We start from the raw sequence: 26,246 nt of genomic DNA on the forward strand, positions 1-26,246 counted from the left end.
GTGAGGATTCAAGCTCATTTTTGTTTCTTTCCTCACTGCTCATGCAGTAACTTTCTGATGGGTGTCAAGGTGGGTTTTTCCATTAAAACCTGTCCAGCTGTCCTGGGGAGGGCTGCTGATAGGGCCAGGCCTTGGTGCATGCTGAGAGATCAGCATACTCTCCACACGTCCTGTAACCTGCTAGGCTCTTCTGTCCTCTTGCTTGCTCACACATTCTATTCCTTACTCACATATTCTGTTCCAGCTCAGCCACTTTCCCACCTGCCCCTCACAGCCTTGGTGTGGTGCTGGGGGGTACCTTTCCTTCTCTGCAGGCCAAACTGCTCATTCTTCTTCAATTCATGAAACTGGACCTCATTTTTTTGTCACCTCATCTTACCCTCATGAATAAAGCCTCCAAGCAGATTTCCTGCCTCCAGGGATATGTATCAGAATGTGATGATTTTTCTCCTTGGTTTACTTTTGTCATTCCTGGAGCCCTTTGTAGATCACAACTGCAAACAGGATCCTCCACTTATGATTGTAGAATCACCGTGACATGGTCATGGTAAATGTCTATGATGTAGATGTATGCCAGCATGTGGTACATGCCCTTCCACCCCGGGATCTGTGGCTTTATATCCTGAAGGACTTTGGAACTAAATATGAGATTCCTGTAACAGTAAATATCATCATTAGTACTCATAATGATATTCCTTATAAGACTGTGCGGTCTTGGAAATCACTATACTCTGGATTGGTCTCAGCTGTTTTAAGTCAAAGATCTTTATTTTCAGACAAAGGCCTCGTAAGAATCACAGAGGAAGGATCACGCACAAATCGCATTTCCCTCCCTCAACAACAAAAACACAGGTTCAATAATTTTTAAAGATCAGTTCTGAGGGACCCAGAGAGCTGAGAGAATGTTTGCTGGATTTTTTCTCATCTACCACAGAAATGTCTCAGTCAGTTCGAAGGATGCTGCCTATCTTGGCTGAATTATTTCCCACCGGGAGAGAAAGAGCATGGACAAAATACACATGTTTCAGAAAATTGGCAGTACATGGCTTTGAAGGAAAGTTGGATTAAGCTAGAGATACAGTTGGAAGCTGTGCTCCCTCCTTCTCCCCTGAGGAAGTGGAAACACAGAAACACCCGTCCGGGAAGTTCTAACTCAGCGCGTTACTCATGCTTTCACCAGCCAGACCTCATTGCGACGTCCGTAGGGCTTCATGGGAGGGTCATACCCAGTGCAGAAGTAGATGTCACTCCGGCAAGTGGCCGTGCCCTCTAGGGCAGTACGGAGCTGGGCGGCATGAGCTACGTAGTCAGCTTCCTTGGCATAACCACCAAATTGCCTGAGGGACAAAAGCAAGGGGCTGGTTAAGAGAAAACATGGTCTCCAAGAGAGGGGGATCTTTAAAAAAGAAGTTGTCACCTGCTGCTCTTACAAGCACACTAGAGCAGTGAGACTGCACATCTGCCACTTCCAAGATGGGTGGATTTGACCCCTCCGAGCCTCAGATGCTCGTTTGTACACCTGGGATATGCTGTCTTTTTCCTCCAGGGTTGTTATGAGCATTAAATACAATAATGGATGTGAAAAAACACCAATGCAGAGCCTGAAACATGACAGTCAAGTACTAAGCGTGAGCTTCCCTTTGCTTTCTGAATTGTCCCTGGGTGACAGTAGGCTGACCTTCCCCTAGGCCATGACTTTACCCTTCTCTCTAGCTCTCTACTGCCTTGGCAGCTCCTCCTCTTGGCCCCTCTGTCTCCAGCTGGGGAAGGAGGAGGCTGCAGGGGCATTAGTTCAGGAGGAGCTGTAGCTAATGCTTCTCCCCCAGCAGATCCTTTCTGATGAGTGAGCACAGCAGAGCAGTGACAAGTAGCAGCTTTGTTAAAAAACAGAGCGACCAAAGGCAGGGACCCAGGGAAACCTTGGGAGGCCCCTTGGCAAGCTTTAAGCATACCCCAAATAAAGAAATCACTTCTAATAAACCCCTTTTCCTGCTCAAATCATGAAAGCCTTCTTTTTCTAGTAAGTAAAAAGACTTGCCTAAATCAGGCTTTTCTCTTAATGGCAGAAGGTGGTGACAGAGAAGGAATAAAGCTTGTCTTTTCAAGATGATTATTCCCTCCTTACGTCATCTGCCTACGCTCCAAAATTCATCCTGCGGCCTACCCTAAATATACCACTCTAAATCTGGGTTGCACTAAAATCTTTATTAGAGTCAAATATGTCCCCATTTCTAATGAGCTTTATGACTCAAAAGTCTGAATCTGCACCAGGCCAAGATTAGGCCAAATGCATTATTTTTGGTGGGGTTCTCTGAGTCACACTTTGCTCTTTTATAAGTGGTTAGTCATGCTCAACAAGCATTCAGCATGTTGATTACAGGGTTATTGATGTAAAAATACCGAGGATTTCATCTCTAAGGCATTGGTTCTTCCAACGTCTAGACAACTGCTATAGGACACGGACAGAACTGAGACCAATCTGGAATAGAAGAGGTTTGGTTCAAGTATCTTGAAGAAAGACTTTAAGGCAGATGAAGAAAGTTGAACTCTAGCTTCACTGAGGCTCAAATGAGAGGAAACTGGATTAGTAGACCAAGGATGAACATTAAGGAAAGAGTGTTCTGGCAATAAAAGCCTGCAAGACAATGCAATTATTTTCAGAGATTGTCTATGGATTGCAAACCACTTGCCTGAGACAGATCAGATGCTGAATGTAGGAGCAGGTATTGAGTGTCTCCTGCATCCCACACTCATGCTGTGACACTTAATTATTATCCTCGAAAACAAACCATGTTGGCTCTTAAGTCTACAGGGTTTTGGAAACGTCTAAAGAAGGAGTGGTCCTCAAATACCTCCACTGATCATTTGGTGGCAAAAGGGCTAGTTGTATGCTCAGTCCTACCTCAGCCCCTTTCTAGCTCATGGCCTTGGGTAAATGCCTTAACTTCTCTAACCTTCAGGTCCTTCATCTGTTAAATCGGGCTGATTGTATCAATCTCAGAAGGCTGTTGTGAAGATGAAGGAAGACAAGATGGTGGACAGTTCAGCGTAGTGCCCAGCGCACAGTAAGCCCACAATGAACAGCAGCTATTACTGTTACTTTGCAATTGTTGAGAACAGCCATCTAGTTCCCTGCCTCCTGGGATGAGGGACATGACGGTGATCTCAAGTAATATCAGGCCAGGAAGGGCTGCCCGGGTGGCTCAGTGGTTTAGCGCTGCCCTCAGCCCAGGGTGTGATCCTGGAGACCCGGGATCGAGTCCCACGTCAGGCTCCATGCAAGGAGCCTGCTTCTCCCTTTGCCTGTATCTCTGCCTCTCTCTCTCTCTCTCTGTGTCTCTCATGAATAAATAAATAAAATCTTTGAAAACAAATTAAAAAATTAAGAAAAATATCAGGCCAGGAAGAGAGACTAGTAATGAAGAGGTGGCTCGATGAACAATCTCACCTTCTCGACTGGCCCTTCTCTCAAAATCTTATTTAATCTTTTTTTTTTTTTTTTAATTTAATCTTTAACCCTGCTCCCCCTTCTCATTCTTTTTCCTTTTTTATCCTTGTTTTTTCTTTTCTTTTCACTCTCTTCCTCTCTTTCTTTTTTAATTTCTCTTTTTTTTCACAGCACTTACGACCTTCTAACATACTACATAATTCATTTATTGTGTTCATTGTTTATGGTCTGAGTTTCCTGGTAGAATAGGCCCCATGAAGGCAAGGATCTTTGTCATGTTTTGTCCACTGGTATAGCCTGAGCACCTAATACAGTGCCTGACACATGTTAGATCCTTTGGCTAAATCAACAATTCTGGAGTAAACAACAAAAGTTAGTGTCTTCAGGTCTTCAGGTTGATAGACCTCAAGATGATAGGGCTTAAGACTGTTTGCCTCCATATTCACTCATTCATATAATAAAGTCCGAAGCACACACTAAGGGGACAGTGGTGGGAATCCAAACAAGGAAACGATTGACTGGAGCCCACTGGGAAGGGCCTTGAATGCTATGCCAAGGATTTTGATCCTAGATGCAAAGGTGGACCTTGCTTTGAAAGTAAGGGCTGACATGATTGTGTTAGGTTGTGTTTTGATAGCTTTGGTGGCACTGGAGGAAAGAGATGGAATTACTGGAGGCCAGGAAACAGTCAAGTGTGAGATGGCAAAGGCCTCTGGACAAAGGCAAACTTGACAGGGGACTGGATATGAGGGGAGGGCGCAGGGAAAGGGAGGAGTTGAGGATTCTCTAGGGCTTCCAGTGATATGGTTTGGGTGCATGTTGATATGAGGGTGTGTCTATGAAATATATTCGTGTACCTATGTGTCAGGCACTGTGCAAATTTCCTCCAACCTGGGAAAGAACTGGAGCCAGAGATCCTGATTTGGGAAGGAGGTGGGCCTAGTGACAGTTACTGGGAGTCCTCAGTGAGTGGGTACTGGCTATAATCATGGTAAGGAGGGAGACGAGGCCTAGATGGTGAGCAGACAGGGTGTCAGCAGGTCACTCTTGAGAATCCTAGTCCCCAAGTGGTGGGTGGAAGGAGAGCCCTTGGCAAGGGCACGGGAGAAGGAGCTGTCTGAGAAATACAAGAAGACCCAGCAAGTGATACAGAGAATGTCATCATTTGGGGATTTTTAAATGCACTAAAAAAAAAAACCCCTCCCAAAACAACAAAAAGACCAATTTAAAAATATGTATTCCCAGGCTGACTGAGAAGCTGATAATGAGGATAAAAATTTCCTTCTTGCTTCATCATGGAAGCATTTTTCTAGAAAATAAGCAAGTGAATGGGTTATGAAACAGCAAATACATGTGTTCCCTTCATGGCCAGCCTAACCAACACGCCCTCACCCAATCACAGAACTGCACAAACAAGCCAGAACACTAAACCCAACCAGGTGCATGGCCTTCATGTATAGGATGGAGGCCCATAAAAAAAAATAAAAAAAAAAAAAAAAAAAAAAAAAAAAAAAAAAAAGGATGGAGGCCCAGTGCTAGCTCCTCAGCTCGTTCTGGGATAAGCCACCTCATTCCTCCCTGCCTCAGCTTCCAAGGTGTACACAGAGGAGAACACAGTGCCCACAGCTCTCCAAGCTCACAAGCACATTTGAGTGTGACTTCCAGAATTCTCATAAAGCACTGTGAGCTCCTCAAAGGAGGTTAACATGAAGTCTATACAATATTTTTGTAAGCCTATTAACAAGTCTCTGTCTCCATCTTCAAAGAAACTCTCCTCCAGGGCACTGTATTTTATCCCCCCCACCCCCATGTCAGAGATCAGTATTTGGAAGAAAGAATTTGGTTACTATGGGAACCGAGTAAAGACACACAACCCCCTTGATTCCACACAACCCCCTTGATTCCAGAAACACAAAAGGAGCTGTCTGGAAGCGTTTGGAACAATCTGGAAGAGTTCGCAGGGTGGGAATGAGGCAGGCATCAATGAAGTGGGCTAACAAATGGAGGCTTTGGGCCAAGGAAAAAAAAAACAAAATCATAATGGTTGAGGCATGCAGTGACATAGACAAAGAAATGGATGGTCTGAGCCTGACCCTCTGACTTGGTCTAGCAAATCAACAAATGAACACAAATTTGGGGGAGAGTCTGCTATGCACATAGCTCTGTGCTAGGCAAAAGTAGTGTTGAGACTAGGAGCTGATAATTCCATGTCAATAGGAAAGAAGCTTCACATCATAAGCCATTTATTTCATTCAGTCAGACTGAACCATGCTTGCCAAGTTGAACATGACACGGCACAAAACACAAGTGAGACACCACACAGTTGTAAAGATGATAAAGACGTCTTCCTACCCTTGTGAGGTCTCACTGTAGTGGTCAGGCCAGAAACACACATTAAGATTATATAGGGCAGAAGGAAGCACTAGAATGAAGGCAGAAGGTACAGATGGAATGCTCTGGGGGTGGGGAATAGGAAATGATTAGCTCTGACTTATAACATGAAGGGAAGGCATCATGGAAGACCTGATATTAAGCCATTGTTTATTGAGCATCTCTTCTTGATGTCAGCAATGAACACTATGACAAAAATGCCGGGCCTCACACAGTTTCCAATAAGCAGAGGCTGGAGAAGGGCCATGGGAGGAGCTGGGTGAGTGGAAGTGAATGCTGCATGTGTAGGTGTTCGGGGGGAGGTAGGAGGTTGGCATATCCTGAGAGCAGGTGGACATGGAGCAGGGCCACATCGTGGATTAAATGCTATGACAAAGCATTTTTACTAGGCTTCACTGCCTGGCTGGACATTTGGGAACCCAACTCAAAGTCTATCCATCCCCCATCTCATTTTATTACCAGCTGGGGCTCTGTTCCCAATCCTAACATGTGCCTAGGTCAGAGGCAGGTCAGAGGCAGGTCCGAGGTCCAAAGCAGAGTTGAGAGGCAGAGGATGGTAGTAGGATTGGTCTTGTGCTTTATGGCTGGCAGTGAGAAAAGGACACTGTAGAGGGGCAGAGGAGGAAGACTTAGAAATAATCAAGAGGACACAGCAATAGTTCAGGCAAGAGGAGCTGCAGATGGAAGGGAAAGCACGGTCAGGAGGTGACAAGGACTTGGCCAACAGCTGATGTGGAAGGTGAATGTGTCAGGATGCCATTTGAATGGGATGAGCAGGAGGATGGAGGGGACTTTTAGTGAAACAGAACACAGGGCAACAGGTCTGGGAGGAAATCCATTTTTCACGTATTGATTTGGGAAACCTTAGGAAGGTTTATGTGGAGACGCTCCCAGGGAGCTGGCGCTTGGGAGATGCAGTAGCACCAGCTGTGTTGACTCGGGCTCATCCACCCAGAAATGGTGATTGAAGCTACTTCCAAGTACCCATCCATAAAAGACTAGTGGGTTATTTGACCAGTTGTGGGGGGAAATGGTGATTAACTAGGTTTTTGATTCAGAATCTTGTCACTGTCAGGACTCTCAGAAGTGAGGAGGCTTCAGTGTCAGAAGTGCTCAGGAGACATTTGCCAAATGGAACTGAACCTGCCACTGAGCACACACATTACATGGCATACCTGCTGTATGTCTGTCCAGATGGCACATAAGCTCCCCAGGGCCAGGCCTTCATCACCTCATTGCCTGCCCCTCTTACTGGGAAATACTTCATGCCAAAGTGTTTTCCAGTAAGAAATATGCTTCCCTATAGTTTCAATCCACAAATACCACTTCTCATCTCTGAAATAACACAGGCCTGAAATATCAGGGACATTTGTTTCTCGTCTGTTTTCCCCACCAGGATGTTTTTGCTGCCTCAAAGAGCGGATACTTTGCTTGTTCCCCTGCTCTATTTCGAGCACCAGAAACAATTCTTGGCACAGAAAAAGTGAATAATGAATACATGGGTTTTTTTTTTTGAATGAATGAATACATGTGTAAATGGCATCATCTTGGTCATCATGTTGAGTCTCATAAATGCTAAGACATTTCAGGGAGCTGGAGAGATGGTCGGGTTGGAGATTTACCAATGGAAGAGGACCAAGAACTTTAGGGAGGACAGCAAAAAAGGAGAAATGTGGGGAAGGCAAGGACCCAGACTTTCACTAGCTTATTTATTGCCCAACTTTCAACTGAGCACTTACTAGAGGATAGCTCAAGCCCTGCCCTCAAGAATATTCTAGTGAGGGACAGGACAATAAACAAATGGACAAATGGGTTATATAATGCAAGTAGTAAGGTGAAGTAAGTAAGGTGAAGAAAAGTAAGTAAGTGAAGAAAAGTAAGTAAGGTGAAGAAAAGTAAGGTGAAGAAAAGTCAAGCAGGGTAAGAAGACAGAAAAGGAGGGGTGCTATTTTTGATAGAGTGGTCAGGTGAGGCTCCTTGAAATCAAGATGACAGAGTTTGGGTGTTGAGCAAACCAAAGAGGCAAAACTGTGTTATGTTATCCATGGCTAGGGCCTCCTGTGATTACAGATGGGTGCTGGAATGATCTAGGAACTTGGCTAACACTGATCTAAAGTGCTCCTAAGCAATAAAATGGAACACCCTTTGGGTTAGCAGTTGGGCCCTTTCTTTCCAAGGGAAACAGGCTAACATTTACTGAGCATCTACCTAACGTCCAGCATCGTGTAGGCATCTATGGACACCATGTTTCCTCCTCACAACAACCCTGGCCGTTAGCTACCTCCATCTTGTACTTAGAGAGACCAAGGCACAGAGAGGCTTGGTAACACACCAGAGGTCCCATGGCCATGGAGCAGGAGAGCTAGGACTGGATCACAGGTCACCCTGACAACGAGATCATTGTTTCCAATTCTTTCTTTTACATCCAGACATTTCACCATTTCACTAAGAAATTTCATTACCATCCGCCCTCTCCTGCCATTGGTCTCTGTTGAACCCAGTGCCACACTGCGCTAAGGAAGCTGTGCTGTAACCTAGGTGGCCTTTAGGGAACACAGAAGGACCTGGAATATGGCCACCCATATAAGTGTGAGGATACTTCCATTGCATCTTGTGAATACTAAGATTCTGAGAGTGTTATTCCTTTTTAACCTTCTACCCACTGACAGGTAATATATGCTACTAATAAATGCACAATCCCTTCTGAAAATCCCTTTCCAAGGTCATACAAAAGGGAGCCTGAATTAAGGATGCAAGGCTTTCATTTTAGAAGTAATTTTACCATCAAATGCACTTACCATGTATTTGAACTAGTACTTTTGCCTTCTACTACCTCGTTCACTCTGCCTTCCACAGGAAGGGGCTTTTAAATGCACATTTGACTGTGCAGTGACACCAAGTGGCTAGCTGAGGAATAACATAAGCTAATTTTAGGACCAGGTGTTCCACGAAAAAAGCATCCACAGAGCCAAGCTAGACACTGTATTTATCGCACTCATCTGTTTAGGTTAACAGGGAATTAACAGGAATCTTCCACAGACCTGACTTTGATAGTAGCTTTTAAGAGACATCCCATCCCACCATGAGGAACCAGGGTTCCTTGGAGAAATAGCTAATTCCAGCTTTAGGGCAAGAAATGCCAAAATGTGTTTGCAACACCTTGTCATACCAGAAGCCAAGGAAGCTACCATAGAGTACTAGAGTCATATCAAAAGGACGAAGAAACAAGTTTGAAGAGGCTCCCACTGGCCAAAGATGGGACAATTTCAGCATCAGTAAGAACAACTGAAAGAACAGAAACACATCAATTATGTTTAAATTCGTATGTTTATATTGATGCTCAAAAAACAGGGATCACCATCACCTTGCCTGTAGAGGAAGTTCAGGAATGAAATCATTCTTCTGAAAACAGACAAAGAGAAGGCAACAAGCTAAAGAGAAGGTATCTTGCCTTTTCCCTGTGACTCCGTCTCAGGGAAACCAAATAGCAGATGAGGGGAGGTTTCTCTTTATCAAAGTATTCCAGCTAATAAATGAAGGAAAATAAATGAAGGAAAGAATGACACATTATCATTTTTATAAACTCTATTGAGGCAAGGCATCTAAGTAAGGGTGATCTACAGCCACTGACATCACAAAAACAGAGGCAAGCAAACATTATGAGTTCCTGACGGCGGTATACACCATTACTTATGAAATATCCTTGTTGAAAGCACCAACCTGAATCTGACCATGCCTCTGGTTCTAACTAATAATTTACAGGCAATGCCAGAGGCAGAGAACATGTTAAAATGCCAATGGAAAGGCAGTCTGCAAAATTCAGACTATGGGAAACAATAGGACAAATGATCCATAAGTAGCAATGAAAAATGAAAAGGTGTGGTAGTGAGAAAAGCCACAGGTTAGTAAAAGCTTAAAAGGTACACCAGATAATTGCAATGGATGGATTTTATTTGGATCCAGGTGCAAACAAACTTTAAAAGCAAATTACCAGATAGTGGTGGAAATCTGAACCCTGGACATTTTATATTATTATGATACTAATGAAATGATGTTAAAATTTTAGGAGGAGTAAGACATTATGATTGTCTTTATAAAAAGTTTTTTGTAGCCACACTGAAGTATTTATGGATGAAATTAATATAATGTCTGCAGTTTGCCTCAAAATAACCCAGTGGAGGGGCTGGGTGGCAGTTGTGAGGGTACACATGACACAGATCTGCCCTGGAGTTGAGTTAATTATCACTGAAGGTTAGTGATGAGTTCCATAGGATTTCATTACCTTATTCTATCTTGTTATGAGTTTGAAAATTTCCATACTAAAAAGTTAGGGACAAAAGAAAAGCATCGTGCCAACTCATTACCCTGGCTCTGGTAAAAACACCAGCCCTGTCTGCTTGAAGTCTGCTTGAAGTGAACTGATTTAATCATGCCAATGCTATTCCTTACGAAATCAAAAGGGGCAAAGGGAAAAAATAATTACTGAAACCTACCACAGGTCATACATAGTAAGTCATCTGTAAAAACAGATGCATTTTAGTAAGTACTAAAAGATATTCTTTAGTAGTAATCCTATGAGGTAGGTTGTTACAGGCACTTAGCAGATGGGGAAACTGTCTTAGGCTCAGTGACTCCCCGAGCATCATTCTGGGATTCAAACAAAAATATACTTGTTCATTAGGGTGTACCAGCTTGCCTCCCAAGACTCGAGAAAGAGAATGGAAAAGAGGGAGCAGGAATAAGGGTGAGACAGAAAAGACACAGCACCCAAGGTTTAAGGAGGCACTCACTCTCAGTGCCAATCCTGCACTTAGACAGCTGTGCACTTGAAAGTGGGTGCCTCCTTAAATTTTGTACCACTGCCACCACCTCGCTTCCCCACTCTAGTCCTTGCCCTTGGGAAAGATATTCTGTTCCTAGAGTTTGCTTTCTCTGCAGCCTCTGTAGTGAAGGCTGGAAAGTCTGAATGATGGATGGCTGGAGTAGAAGAGCTAGGGGCCCCGCTGCAGTACACTCACTGTCCTCTGGGGGGCTCTGCAGCACCTGGCCTAGGGCTGCTCAGAGCAGACAAGCTCACATTCCCAGCATTAGTGTCAGTTCCAGAGAAAGCTACATGTTCAGGTGCAAGGCAGCCAAAAAGTAAGTTCAGAGGCCCCTGGGGGTAGACAAAAACTGCCCAATGCAAGATTATTTGTTAACCTATTTTTCTTTAGGTTTTTCTAGAGCAGAACCAAATCCACACTTATAGTTAATACTGGTCAAGCTCCTGGTCTGTGACTGTACATGGTTCAGCGTTTGTTACAATGTAGGATTTTAACAAATGGGGAGTCACTGATTATCTACAAGAGACTTGTTTTCTGAAGAGTTCAGACCCAAAGAATAAAAATATGTAACCATCTGCCACCCTGTTAGGCTCTATAGTCAAAAGAAATATGACCTCAAATAAGGCCCTGGAAACAGGATGAGAATGATAATAGGATGCATGTGTGCTCTGCTCAAAGGACCATGGATAGTGAACAACTAAGGGGGTGGCAGTCCAGTTCTGGCAAATATTCCTTGTTGTCTGGCATTCAAGGGGAGCATGGAATAAAAAAGGAGGTCCCTCAAGTCCTATATATTCATATACTCATTTATGTATTCATGACCCCAAACTAGAGTTTGGCTTAGATATTCCTTGAGTCTCCCAGAACGCTACTGTGACTAATGTAGGTGCTTAGCTTAAACTGAGGGGATACTCTATCCAAGTCAATTTGGCAACTGGCAAAGTATTTATTCAGATACAATGCAAATGTTTGTGTGCTATAAGCTAAAGAGAATGAAATGAGAAATTGTCAGGACTCGGCATTTCTTAACTTAATTCATCAACAATATAAATTAATTAGAAAAAAATCCAATTTGTATCAAAAAGAATAAAATACCTAGGAATAGGGGTGCCTGGGTGGCTCAGTCAGTTAAGCATCTGCCTTCGGCTCAGGTCATGATCCTAGAGTACTGGGATGGAGTCCCACATTGGGGTCCCTGCTCAGTGAGGGGTCTGCTTCTCCCTCTGCCCCTCACCTTGTTCATGTTCTCTCTCTCTCTCTCTTGCTCTTTCTCTCTATCAAATGTGTGAATAAAATAAAAAAAAAAAACCTAGGAATAAATTTAACCAGGGAGGTATAAGATCTATACACTGAAAACTCTAAGACATTAATGAAGAAAATTGGAGAAGGGACAAATAAGTGAAAAGATATTCCAAGCTCATGCATTGGAAAAATTAATATTCTTAAGATGTATATATTTGTATGGAACTACAAAAGACCCCAAATAGCCAAGCAATTTTGAGAAAAAAGAATAAAGCTAAGCATATTTCCTAATTTCAAACTATATTACAAAGTTATTGTAATCAAAACAGTATGGTGTTTATATAAAAATAGGCATATAGATCAATGAAACAGAATAGAGAGGTCAGAAAAAAACTCATGCATATAAGGTCAACCTACCTAGAATAAAGAAGCCAAAAACAGTGTCTTCAATAGACAGTGTCTGGAAAATTGGACAGCAACAGACAAAAGACTGAAATTGGACCTCTATCTTATACCATACACAAAAATCAATGTAAAATAGGTTAAAGACTTGAACATTAAGACCTGAAACGATTAGATTCCTAGAAGAAAACATAAGGAGTAAGCTCCTTGGCATTAATCTTGGCAACAGTTTTTTGTATTTGGTGACAAAAGCAAAAATAAATGAGTTTTTGTCAAACTAAAAAGCTTCTGTATAGCAAAGGAAACCATCAACGTAACAAAAAGGCAATCTACTCAATGGGAGAAAATGTTTGCAAATCATATATCGGATAAGGAATTAAAAGCCAAAATATATAAAGAACTCTTATGACTCAATAGCAAAAAAGCCAAACATTTTGATTAAAAGATGGGCAGAGGATCTGAATAGACATTTTTCCAAAGAAGACATACAAAGGCCAATAGGTACATGAAAAGGTGCTCAATATCACTCATCACTAGTGAAATACAAACCAAAGCCAAAATGAGATACCACTTTACATCGATTAGAATGGTGAATATCAAAAACACAAGGAAAAACAAGTGTTAGTGAGGCTATGGAGAAAAGGGAATCCTTGTGCAGTGTCGGTGGGAATGTGAATTGGTGCAGCCACTGTGGAAAACAGTATGGAGGTTCATCAAAAAAATTAAAAGAACTACCATATGATCCAACAATTCCACTTCTGGGCTTCTGGGTATATATATATATATATATATATAAAGGAATTGAGATCACTTATAAAATTTTTTTTTTTAAAAAGGAGGAAATCACTATCTTGAAGAGATATTTACACTGCCATGTTCATTGAAGCATTATTTACAATAGTCAAGGCATGGAAACAATGTAAGGCCCATCAACAGAAGATATGGTATATATACACAAAGCAATATGATTCATACATTAAAAAAAAACACAGAAAATCTGCCATTTGTGATAACATGGATGACCTTAAGGATATTATGCTAAGTGATATTTCAGAGAAAGGAAGATGCTACATGATCTCACTTGTATGTAGAATTTTAAAAAAACAACCACACAACCAAACTCATAGGTAGAAGAGACTGGTGGTTGCCAGAGATGGGATGTGGGTAGGGAATGGGAGAAATGGGTGAAGGTGGTCAAAAGGTACAAATTTCCAGCTATAAGATAAATTTGTCCTGGGAATGTAATGCAGAGCAAGGTGACTATAGTTAACAATACTATAATATATATTTGAAAGTTATTAAGAAAGCAGATCTTTAAAGTTCTCAACTCAAGAAAGAAATTATAACTATGATGGATGTTAACTGAACTTACTGGGATGACCATTTCACAATATTTATTTATTTATTTATTTATTATTATTTTTTTTAAATTTTTATTTATTTATGATAGTCACACATTGAGAGAGAGAGAGAGAGAGAGAGAGAGAGAGGCAGAGACACAGGCAGAGGGAGAAGCAGGCTCCATGCACCGGGAGCCCGACGTGGGATTCGATCCCGGGTCTCCAGGATCGCGCCCTGGGCCAAAGGCAGGCGCGAAACCACTGCGCCACCCAGGGATCCCCATTTCACAATATTTATATATATCAAAGCATTTTATGTTGTATACTTTAAGTTAATACAATGTTATATGTTAATTCTATCTCTATAAAACTGGAATAAAATACACAGTTAATGCAAATGCTCACTGCAGATGATCAAGGAGCGGTTATGGAAATCAGACGTTACCCTTGGATGTCTAAAGAATCATCTCCTTACAGGGAATAGACAGTGATGCTTTCCCTCTCCTCGATCTTAATGCTGTCATCAGTGGGAACCGGCGGGTTGCTTTGAAACTGGTTTGGAATCCGGAACCAGACTTTTAATTTCTTCTGTAGGGAGCCATCATCACCAGGAAACACAGCAAAGGAAACAGGAACTGTCATCCCCATTCCAATCCCTGAAAACATAAAAACCCACAGAGTGAGATGGGTATTATAGACAGAACTTGTTCAGGACTGTGGAAGATCTGCTAGTCTCATTCTTCTTCCAAGATAGTATTTTTTGTTCTTGAAATTAGTAACAAACCTTTTAGGCATTAAAAAATATATAGTCAGATACATTTAAAAAAAACTCTTATTTGTGTATATTGGAAATAGGACTGTAGTGACCCAACTCATTTGGAAAAAAATTATTTGGTAATATACATTAAGACTGTAAATATCCTCGTATCTAATTATTTTCTATTTAAATATACATTTTAAGCAAGTAATCCAAAATACGGAAAAGGGGCAACCTGAGTGGCTCTGCAGTTTAGCGCTGCCTTCAGCCCAGGGCATGATCCTGGAGATCCGAGGTGGAGTCCCACATCAGACTCCTTGCGTGGAGCCTGCTTCTCCCCTTGCCTGTGTCTCTGCCTCGATCTCTCTCTCTCTCTCTCTCTCTCATGAATAAATAAATAAAATCTTAAAAAAAAAGATCAAAATATGGAAAAGGCTAGAGGTAATAGGATATTCATTGCAGCAGAATTAATAATTGTGAGAGACTGGGAGCCATATCAATGTTCCAAAAAGAATGTGTCTAAGTAAATTATAGACACATGATGCAATATAATGTGGCTATTAAGAATTAGACTTAAGAAGACTATTGAGCAATAGTGGAAAATAGTTATAACAACAGAAAGATATATAATTGCACAAACACTATGATTACATTTTAAAGGTCTATTAAAAAGCTCTAAAGAAATACATTCAGAAGACAGCAATGATCATATTAAAAAAGATGGATCAGGGGTGCTGTTTTGTTATTTTCAAGATTTTCTTTAATGAGTTTTATCATTTAAAAAATTTTTTTAAAGACATGTATTTATTTAAGGGGGGGAGGGGCAGAGGGAGAGAGAGAGAGAATTCTAAGCAGACTTCATGCTGCTCATAGAGCTGTGGGGCTCGATCTCAAGACCCTGAGATCATGACCTGAGCAGAAATCAAGAGTCAGATGCTCAACCAACTGAGCCACCCAGGCACCCCCAGTTTTATCATTTTTATACATATTGTCTTCTAAAAAAAAAAAGTTACAACAGTACTATGAAGGAAAAGATTTTCTTTTTCTTTTTTTAAAGATTTTATTTATTTATTCATGAGAGACACAGAGAGAGAGACAGAGACATAGGCAGATGGAGAAGCGGGCTTCCTGCAGGAAGCCTGCTGTGGGACTCGATCCCAGGACCGCAGGATCACGATCTAAGCCAAAGGCAGACACTCAACCACTGAGCCACCCAGGTGCCCCGAGAAGGAAAAGATTTCTTCCTGACCTCCTACTAATGGACTTATTGTCCAAAGCCTGGTTTCTTTACTACCAAATGTTACTGAGGTTAATACCAGTTTCTGACTTTCCAAATTATCAGCTTGAAAAAATATCCATAAAATTAACATCACATCTCTTTTTTCACCTCATTTTCTGACCCATTTTGGGTTTGCACTGATTCTAAAGAGTAGTCCAAATTAGAGAGCTTTAGAGTTAAATTCATATTTAAACATGGTTTACATGTTGACAGGTACACTGAAACTTCAGGTTCATCATTTTAAAAATACCCCTATCCTGCAGCCAGCATAAAGGGCCAAGTCTAAGAATGGAGTAGCCTCCAAATTCTCAGACCCTTCATTTGCCAGAACAGAGCCGAGGACCTGCCATACTCATTATTCACTAAGCCTCAGTACCCCACAGATTTTGAGCGATCAGAGGACTGAGCAGAGATATTCAGCCTGGAGGCAAGAGGTATCAAGTCTGAGGCTGGCCTGGCTCTGTGACTTGGCTTTCTTCATTCAGTCAACCAATCCAAAGATAGTATCAGAGCTGTGGGATTAAAAAAAAACCCAGAGTGTCTATACAGTTCACACTTGGACGAGAAGCATGCATCAGTAATATGGAGCAGGGATACCGCCTACCGGTGGGTAGGCAGGGATGACGTTGGTGTGGTCCCCTAGAGCATCCCGTGCACACAGTACAAGTTCACATGCTACTGAAGCAGGTGGTGACAGGTGCCCTGTGGCCCCTCGCTGTATTTTCCCCTGATGTCACGGGACCTAGCAAGCTTGCCTCTGAGACGAGAGTCACATCCCTCAGGGATACTCACCCTTGTCATTGGTGCCTCCCACGTACTTCATGACTTTGGGCATTGCTTCCCTTAGACCCTCATCCACAGGCTTATCAGTCACTTCCACTGTGGCAAACCGCCCACCTTCACAGGTCCTTTCCTCATAGGAGACTTCTTCCTAGACACAGAATACACATGCTTAAGAGATTTAAAGTGGCAACCTGTGATCACTCTAGAAGCTGTAATGGTGCAGTTATAAGAACTGCTAAAGAGCTTTATTTTATTTACTTATTTTTATTTTTTTAAAAGATTTTATTTATTCATTCATGAGATACACACACACACACACACACACGCACACAGGCAGAGACACAGGAAGAGGGAGAAGCAGGCTCCATGCCGGGACCCTGATGTGGGACTCGATCCTGGCTCTTCAGGATATCACCTTGGACCAAAGGCAGGGGCTCAACCACTGAGCCATCCAGGCATCCCTAGAACTGCTAAAGAACTTTCTGTAATGAACCTGGGCGTGGTGACAGGGTAGAAGAGACAGTATGAGTATGAAGGGCCATGAGAAAAAGATTCTGAGATTTCTTACAAATGTACTGTCAGCAGAAAAACTTCAAATAATATCCTCAGGGAGACAAGAGAAGATATGCGTCCCAAGCCACTCAGAACACCCTTAGAATGCTATAAAAATAGAATGTTTAGAGATAAAAGAGCTTTTAGAAATTGAAAATAGGGGATCCCGGAGTGGCTCAGTGGTTTAGCGTCTGCCTTTGGCCCAGGGCGTGATCCTGGAGTCCTGGGATCGAGTCCCACATTGGGCTCCCTGCATGGAGCCTGCTTCTCTCTCTGCCTATGTCTCTGCCTCTCTCATGAATGAATAAATAAAATCTTTTTTTAAAAATTAAAAAAAAATGAAAAATTCAGTAGAGAAGTCAGAAGATAAACCTGAAGGAAATCTCCCAGAAAGTCAAGTAAAAAGCAAAGAAGTAGAAAACAGAAAAGTAAATCAAAGGATCAAGCCAGGAGATCCAACTTCTGAATGACAGGAGAGCCAGGAAAAAGAAGAAAATTGGAAAGGAGGAAAGAAGGAGCTGCAACAATAATGCCACAAACTCTAAGGCCCCAGGATTAACGTCATTCTAGAAGCAGAGCCACAGGTCAAGAAGGATCAGAGTAAAGTTCTCTTCACTCTGTACTCCCAGATGCAACTCCTCATTCCCATTCATCTAAATTGTACCCTGGACTCCCCTGAATGCCCATGGCTACTGCCACTTCCCCAGAAAGCCTTCCTCCCTGGCAGGACCCCTGCTGATCATGACCACTCCCATGCAAGTTTCGGTCCTAAGGTCATTTTCCTTTGCCCAACAGACCCACACAGCTCTTCTTTACCCCCTCCTCCGTGCCTTTTGGTATCTCATATAATTTTGTATTCCTTAAACATACACTATAAGACAATGTTTTCCAAACTTGAAAAAGAATCATGATCCAAAACAAGAAATGCAGTTTTACATCATGCCCTGTCAAGAACATCCACATGATTGAAACAAAGTTTCACAAGATAATACTGTACCCTGATGGAGGGGAGGCTTTCTAATACTACTGGCCTTTTCTTTCTTTCCTGTTGACTTCTGCTCTAGTCAAGTGAATTTTATTCCATATTCCACTAAAAGAAGGGAGATGTACTCTATATCGATTTTGCTATCTGGTAATGGAATACTGGTGCAGGTTGAAAAATCTGCTATAAAGTCTTTGTGGACCAGAACTATACCATGGAGTATCATAAACGCTCAGGCGTTTGTTTAGTGATTAAGGAGCTGCCTCTCTTACTAACAATTATGAAAAACAGACATAGGAAAAACAGTTCCTATGAACTAAAAGAGGAGTTGGCTGCCCTAGCTGGGCAAACAGACTTCCCTGTCACATCCTAGACTGCAAGTTCTTAACTCCAAAGGGGATAGGATGACTCTCTGGAGGTGGGTAGGGCTGGCAGGCTAAGGGACCTGTATAGTCTGAAAAAGTACATTTACATTATAATTTTATGTTTAGAATGAAAAAAATACCTTTTTTTTTCTTTTTTTTTTTTTTTGTAATACACAATTAAAGGAGAATAGTGAGAAAGGGGCTGGGAAAATCTGAAAGGTTTCTGAGTGCCAATTTCATCAACTTCCCTCCACATGGAGCCAGGAAAATAGCTCCAGAAGCTGCAAATCCACTGTGGCTACTAATTCTGAGGACTGCTGTGAGGTCCTCCCCTTGCAAAGTGAAACATTTCCAAAGGACCTTCAGTAGCAAATGATGTATAAATCTGGGGAGTTTTGACCTTCCTTGGTTCTGTCATAGTAGAAACTAGATTCACCCCTCATTTGATGGCCTATTGAGTCTTGCCACTTATGTTTAAAATTCTAGAAATGCTACTCTGTGAATCACAGAATTTTCTGCCTGAAAGAGGTTAAAGTTCATCCAATCCAACTAATTTTCTCAAAGAGGAAATGAAGAACCAGAGGAATAGAATTGCCCAAGAACACATAGTTATTAAGTGGTGAAAAGAGAACCAGAATTCCAATCTCCAAACCTTGGTCTGATGCTTACTGCAGGGCTCTACACTCTATGGGGGACAATGTGAGTGCTTTACAGCATCTTTCTTTAGCTATTGAGTTAGTTCTTTCTGATAGACATTTGTATGTCTGTGTCAAACTCAGAACAGGGGCATCAGAAGTCATTTAATGCAGCTTCTTCTCTCATAGATGGAGAAACCAATGACAAGCTCTCACTGGAGAAAAGAGCTGGTTGGCTCTTTCCTTTCTTATTCATTCAACCAACAACTATGGAGTTTCTACTATGTGCTGGGTACTGTGCCAGGTGCTAAGAGACAGAGATGAAAGACACAGTCTCTGACATCAGGAAGGGTGTGGTCTAATAGAAGTAGCCAGGAAAAAGGGTTATAATCTCATGATATGTTTAAGAGAGGCAGGGCACTGTGAGAACACAGAGGAGGACTACTTAGGTTATTTTGGGGGCATGGGTGTGTGTTTATGTGTCTGGCTAGGTTAGGCTGACTTCAAGGTGCGCATAGATCATTTAGCTAGACATTCAGTCACTGATGCATTGACTTATTGAGGAAGTATTATTGAAAACCTCTGCCAGGTGCTATGGATTTGGAGATTAATATGATATGGGCAGTCTAGTGGAGTGGTGAGAAGATTATGAAATTATTTTATGATGCAGTAAATGTTCTGATAGTCTGGGGAGGGTGATTTCGGTTAGCGGGCACCACAGGTATAAAAGAGCAGAATAGAACAGTGTGCTGCAGGCAAGGAATACAAGTGGCTCACTGGGGCTAGAGCAAAGGCTGTCAGGCAAGGAACGGCAAGAGAGGGGCTGGAGATTCTGACAGAGGCCAGACCTCCGAAGAACTCAGGCTGTCATAGGGAGGATTTTATAACCATTGTTCCAGTGACGGTGAGCTGAGCACAGGTTGGTTTCAACTACCCCAAATTAGTTCAACTGGGGCACCTGGGTTAGGCTTAGGTCACGAATCCAGAGTCCTGGGATTGAGTTCCACATTGGGCTCCCTGCTCAGAGAAGAGTCTGCTTCCCCCTCTGTCCCTCCCCCTGCTTGTGCTCTCTCTCTCATTCTCTCTCTCTTTCAAAAAAAAAAAAAAAAAGTAGAATCTTAAAAACAAAACAAAATAAATTAATTCAACGGACTTTGTGATCCAAATATGGGATTTTGAGTGGGAGGGGTCCTGGAAGAGAAAGGAGTTCTGGGGATGGTATAGGTGATCTGTGCTCTCAGCCTGTTTGTTCCTCAGGCAGAAAGTCCAGGGCAAGGGAAGAAAGGCTGACAAGAAAGGAATCCAGTTTAATTCAGAGAGCCAAAGCCCCCATGATAATTCTACCAATCTTTAAGGCTCAGCTCCACCTCCTCTTCCTGAGTGATCCCTGCTTCCTATTAACTCCAAAGGTGGATAACAAAGACTAAGGTTAGAAAGGCCCTTTCACATCTATCACTTCATCTGCCTTCTGTTACAGATGAGCAGCTGGACATGTAGGTCTGGAGCTCAGCAGGAGACTGATATCGAGATATAACTTTGAGAGTCATCAGCAAAAGGGGAAATTAAAGCTGTGAACAAAACTGATATTGCCCAGGGAACATACACATAGCATTCTGTATCACTTAATCCTGTTAATGTATGCCCTACCTAAAAGCCCTCATTCACCAAGTTCTTAACCTATCCCAGGTGGTCCAAGTACCACCTAGCTTCTACCTACCTTGCCAACTATACCCAGAGTACTTCCTCACTGGCCTTCCACTGTTTCCTTCAATGCCATGGTCAATCCTGCCCCAGGACCTCTGTACCTGCCTCTTCTTCTGCCTGGAATATCTCTTTCCTGTCTTTGCCTGATAGACCCCACTTATCCTTGAAAGTCCCAACCTAAAGGTCACTCCTCAAAGAGGATCCTAATCGAAAACAAGTTCCCATGAGATTTTTTTATAGGCTCCTGTACTTTCACAACACACAATAATAATGTGTTTAATATCCATCTGCAACCATAAGCCCCTTGGGGTCAGGAGCAATCTGTATTTACCACTGTAAATGGTAATGCTAGATTGTACTAGATGCTACCACTTAGCATCTAGTACAATGTCTTGCATATAGTAGGTACTATAAGTATTTGTGGGAAAGGACGCTGTGGAGTAAAGCCTGGTTTTACTCTAATGACAAGGAATACAATAGAAATAGCTGAGTAGACAGATGAGAAATCAGTCTAATTGTATCTATGCTGGAGCAAAGCAAACTCACAGTATCCTAAGGTGATACTATGGCAGGTCCCATCTGTTTTTATAGCATCTATGTCCATAAACTTTCATTTGAACCATGGGATCATTGTGAAGATTTAGGTTTGAGAGATGGATATTATAAAACTACTCTAGTTCTCCAGGGAGAATTTAGAGTCTTCTCTATCTCTGTGGAAAATAAAGCACCTAGGTTAACACAGCCAACACGTTGGATTCTTCAAATTTAACGTCTTTAGTGTGTGTTCTTGTCATATGGAACGTAATAAGCCCACCTTTGTCCCAGATCCAGCCAGTTTATGCTCCCAGTCAGGTAAGGATTTGGCCTACAGCCACCAACACCAATTTTCAATGTTTACTGGGAACCCTGGTCAAGTTCAAATTCCAGACAGGGATCTTGCAACAATGCCTCTTGCTATGGGCTTTTCAAGGCCCTCTGCATCATTTTTTTTCCTTGCTACCTGCTATGATAAGTATACATGTTGATTCTGGAAGCCAGCTTTCTCATTATAAGAAAATAATCTGGGCAGCCTAGGTGACTCAGCGGTTTAGCACCGCCTTCGGCCCAGGGCGTGATCCTGGAGTCCTGGGATCAAGTCCCACATCAGGCTACCTGCATGGAGCCTGCTTCTCCCTCTGCCTGTTTCTCTGCCTGTCTCTCTCTCTCTCTGACTCATATGAATAAATAAATAAAATCTTAAAAAAAATAAGAAAGTAATCTAACTCAGTACTTGTTATGTGTCAGGTATTATTTTTAATATTTTGCACAGATTTGTTCATTTGATCCCTCCAATGATCCTGAGAAGAAGTGAGTGCTTTTATCTTTATTTTCAGATGAAACTGGTTGCACAGGGGGTTAGGTTACAGTGGGCAAGTGGTAGAGCTCAGATTCAAGCCCAGGTTGTCAGGTCCTAACCAATGTGCACAGGCTGGAAAAAAAAAATCCCATTAAGATGTCAGTTATTAACAACAGTCCTGCTCTGAGCATCCACACACCCACCTAATCCAACACAGAGAGCAATGTGCCCTCCTCCTTCCCGAGGCAATGTGGAAGGCACCTGATAAGTTATGCGGTAGCCTGGACCTCCCCATCACAATCAGTCCTGAACATCTGGTATGCTTAAACCTGAGCTACACAGGGCCTGCTGTCTGTCATCAATTTGCCCAAGAAAGTAGGCAATGGTTCCTGACCCAGATGCTTTCCAGGGCAAGAGAGATAATTTCAGGGAGGGTCTGTCTTCAAAATAATAGCCCCCTGAATTTGTATATATTTTTAAAAAAGGCTTATAAGTATCTTTGAATAGTTAAGTAATTGTCACAGGGGTATTGTCATTCTCATATTACAGTTGAGAATACAGAATATTCAGAGTTCAGAGTGGTTAGGAGGTTTAAGTAGCTTACCCAAAGTTACCTGTGAAACTGATAGGAAGCTGACCGTTACCATACCCAACCAAGTGCTAGGTATTTTGTTGAACAACTTATAACTGGTTATCTCATTTAAACTTCCAAACATTCTTATTTCCTCTCAAGAGTGGTTTCAGAGAAGTTAAGTAAGTTGCCTGTGACTACACAGTTATTAAGAGCAGAGCTGAGTTCTGACATAATGATATCACTACATTTGTAGGGTGTATTAGTTTACAAAGCATTTCATGTTTTTAAAAGATGTGATATTTTTCATTACTCTGGAAGTAGATGGGAGAGATTTTTATACCCAGTCTACAGCTGCAGAAACTGAGATCACTCAGGTTAAATGATTTGCATCAGCCTGGTAGCAATATCCCCTACGGTGCCATATTCCCATCAAATGTTGAGGGAAGATGCTTATCAGGGAGCTGTATTTATCCCTGGAGGAACCAAATCAGTGGCAGGTGACACTGTATCACTAAGGGTCTAACAGTAAACAGAAACTACTAGAGTACTTTGTTTCAAGGAATTAATTTCACAGATAACAGAAGAGCTGAGTTGCCCAACAGGGAACAGTGAGGCAACCCAGACATGAGTGAGCACCCTAGGAGACGAAGAGGGAGGATTCTGTTACCTGAGCTCAGATACCTGGATCACTCGATGGAAGCTAGAACCATGGTGGCCTGTTTAGAAAAAGCCAGAGCTACAGAGAAACTCTTGGTGCCAGAGACTCGATAGTTGGGAGGAGAGGGAGAAACACCTTCTTCCCTTCCTCCCACCCTCTTATCTCCCACTGGTGCCTCCCACTGGGTGAACCTCACTGCGAGTCGACTGACATTGGCGCCCAGGAAGCAAGCAACTGGAATCAACCCCCACTGCAGACTCCAGACTGAGACGCAGGGAACGAGCCAGGGAGGGATCTGAGGGCAAACAGGCAGCAGAGCAGCCCAGACCTTGCGTTGGCCATTGTCCCCCACAAAAGACCAAGTGAGCTGGATTCCACTACAGAAAGGAAAGCACTCGGGGAGCTGTTGGTAACATGTAGATTCTTTATGCATTAGGGCCAACAAGTACCCTAGATAGCGCTGGGCCGGATCCACAGACTGGCACGCACATGGCACACAGTCACCGTCTAGCCACAGACAGAGCCTATGGCCTGCAGTTTGCAAACATTTGTAGGCAGTTGCCAACAGTTGAAACTGACATGTTTGCCCCACTCAAAACCACAGCCTCATTCCTAAAATTCCCTACTCCTGCCTCCCTTTCTCACTTGTTTTTCTTCACAGCCCTCATCACCATCTGATAAGGAAAGATATATTTGCCTGTTTGTGTGTTAGCCACTAAAAGGTAAGCTCCACGAGGCCAGGAATTTTTGTTGGTTTTGTTCCTTGCTTTATCCCTACTGCCTGTAAGAGTGACTGGCACACAGATGGCATTCAGCAAATAGTTACTTGTTGGATAAATTAATTTTAACTAGGGAGAGCTCACATGAAGTCCGGATTTCTGGTTTTCCTTAAAAATCTGGCAAGCCTGGTTTGCATCCCTGCATAGCAACATTACTGCTTCTACAGATGGGGCTCAGAGTTCTCTCTTGGTTTCGCCTCAGTCCCCACCTTGCCTTAGAGTCTGACCCAGCCAGCTTCACTCATTTCATAACCTGCCTGGAGGATTGTAGGCATCTGCAGATGTCACCCCTGATCTGGTCTAAACTTGGTCATTCCAGTGGCAGCTGAGGGAACTCAGATGAAGTGACAGGCCTCTGGTTATAGCTGCTTGAAGTCCAGACTAGAGTCTGGTTGAGGGCTTTTGTGTGACCATCATAGTACTAAATGCCAGAACTTGGCCCCCAGACAACACAGTCCTTAAACATGCCAGGTTCTGAGCGAGGAGCGGAGTATACCAAGTGCATGAAGTACCTGTTTGCAAGGAGACTATCGTCTAGTGGCAGACTCTGTTTTCAGGGGCAGTCCAACTCGCTTGTGTTAGCACTGATGTGAATCTTGGGAGGTGGGGGATTAGAGCAGTTATGCTTCATTCACCCATCCTGTATTCTAGGACCCAACTCTGGGAATTCCACTGGCCCGCATACCATTTTATAGCTCTGGGCCTTTGCACATACTCCTCCCTTTTCTGTGCACTCTTAACACCCCGGAGACCCAGAGGAAGTGTCTTCCGAAGGCCCCCTCCACAGGGGGCCCCCTGGCAGGATGGCTTGTTCCTTCCCCATGCTCCCTCCCTTGCACATACACCTCTGTGGAGCACAGGTCTTGTTCTTTTATACTCATTGCTCCTGTAGTTGGGAATTTTTTACGGACATGAACGTTTTCGGGCTCAGCAAACAAATGCTCAGAATGCCTGGGATGTTAAAATGAACCAATGCATTCAACAGGCGCTGCTTTGTCGCCCGCCACCCCGGGAGCCCGCCCGCAGAGCAACCTCCTCCGGCAGAGCCCTCGGCCTGCTGCTCTGAACTTCCCTCTCACTTCCTCCTTCCCAGTCCACGCGCCGGGCCCCTGGGCACCGGACGGCCGTGCCCCCCGCCCCGGCAGAGGCCAAGACGCACATTCTGGGGCAATCGCCGTCCCACCCGCCCGCCACGACCCGCTCCAGCCCCGGTCAGGTGCGGTGGGGGGCGCAGCCCGCTTCAGGTCCTCGGCAGCCCTGCGGGCCTACCTTGCCCCCTTGGCTCACAACCTGCCAAGGCCACGTCTCTACGCTCCCGAACAGCGAGTTCTTGATCATGCCCAGCATGGCGAGGCTGCAGCGCTCCGGACGCCCCGGCCGACGGGGGGCTGCGAGGGCGGCGGGGGCGGCGGGCGCCTGGGACTCCGCCCCGCGGAGAGGCGTTCGGGGGCGGGGCGGGGCTGGGGGCGGGGCTGGGGGCGGGGCTCGGGGGACCACGCCCCGCCTCCTCCGCCGGCCCCTCCTCCTCCGCTGAGCCTGACTTTCGCCAGGGCCTGGACGCAGATTCTCCTCCATCTGGGATTTAGGCCTGCAGTGACGAGAACTTTCTACATCCCTCCCTCCCCCACTCAGTCCACCCGGGCTTCCGCTCTCAGGTACCTGAGCGCCAGACTTCCAAGCCTCCGGATTCCTCTCGTGCTTTTTTTTGTTTTCTTGGCCCTCCACCCCAAGCCTCTGCCCCCAGCACGTACTGCATGGACGAGATTCAATCTGTCGTCCCCGCCCCTGAGACACCTGATTGCTGCATCTCCACTGATAGATATCCTGGCTTCTTTCCCCCTCCACCCCATTACCTCTCACCTAGATGATTGAAAAACCATCTTTTTTTTTTTTTTTTTTTTTAAGAATTTTATTTATTTGAGAGAGAGAGAGCATGAGCAGGGGGAGGGGAAGAGGGAGGAGCAGACTCTCTGCTGAGCTGGAGCGGATGTGGGACTCGATACCAGCACTCTGGGATCATGGTCTGAGCCAACTCAGCCACCTAGGGGCCCGAAAAACCATCTTAACTAGTTTTCTTCTTACTACTCTCTTTCCTCCAATCAGTTTTTTTTTTTTAATTTTTTATTTATTTATGATAGTCACACAGAGAGAGAGAGAGGCAGAGACACAGGCAGAGGGAGAAGCAGGCTCCATGCA

The 26,246-nt window shown here is 43.6% G+C and overlaps 1 protein-coding gene across 1 annotated transcript; it reads right to left on the reverse strand.

Moving 5' to 3' along the window:
- Window positions 1–747: 747 nt before the first annotated feature.
- HEBP1 (heme binding protein 1) lies at window positions 748–25,488 on the reverse strand. The gene is made up of 4 exons (XM_038576852.1): window positions 25,320–25,488; window positions 16,475–16,613; window positions 14,122–14,302; window positions 748–1,337 (listed from the first exon to the last, which is right to left on the reverse strand). Exons 1-4 carry the CDS (start codon window positions 25,395–25,397, stop codon window positions 1,166–1,168), a joined length of 570 nt encoding a protein of 189 aa, XP_038432780.1. The 5' UTR covers window positions 25,398–25,488; the 3' UTR covers window positions 748–1,165.
- Between the last annotated feature and the right edge of the window lie 758 nt (window positions 25,489–26,246).

The sequence above is a fragment of the Canis lupus genome, chromosome 27 (genome assembly GCF_011100685.1).
Source record: "Canis lupus familiaris isolate Mischka breed German Shepherd chromosome 27, alternate assembly UU_Cfam_GSD_1.0, whole genome shotgun sequence".
NCBI lineage: Eukaryota > Metazoa > Chordata > Mammalia > Carnivora > Canidae > Canis > Canis lupus.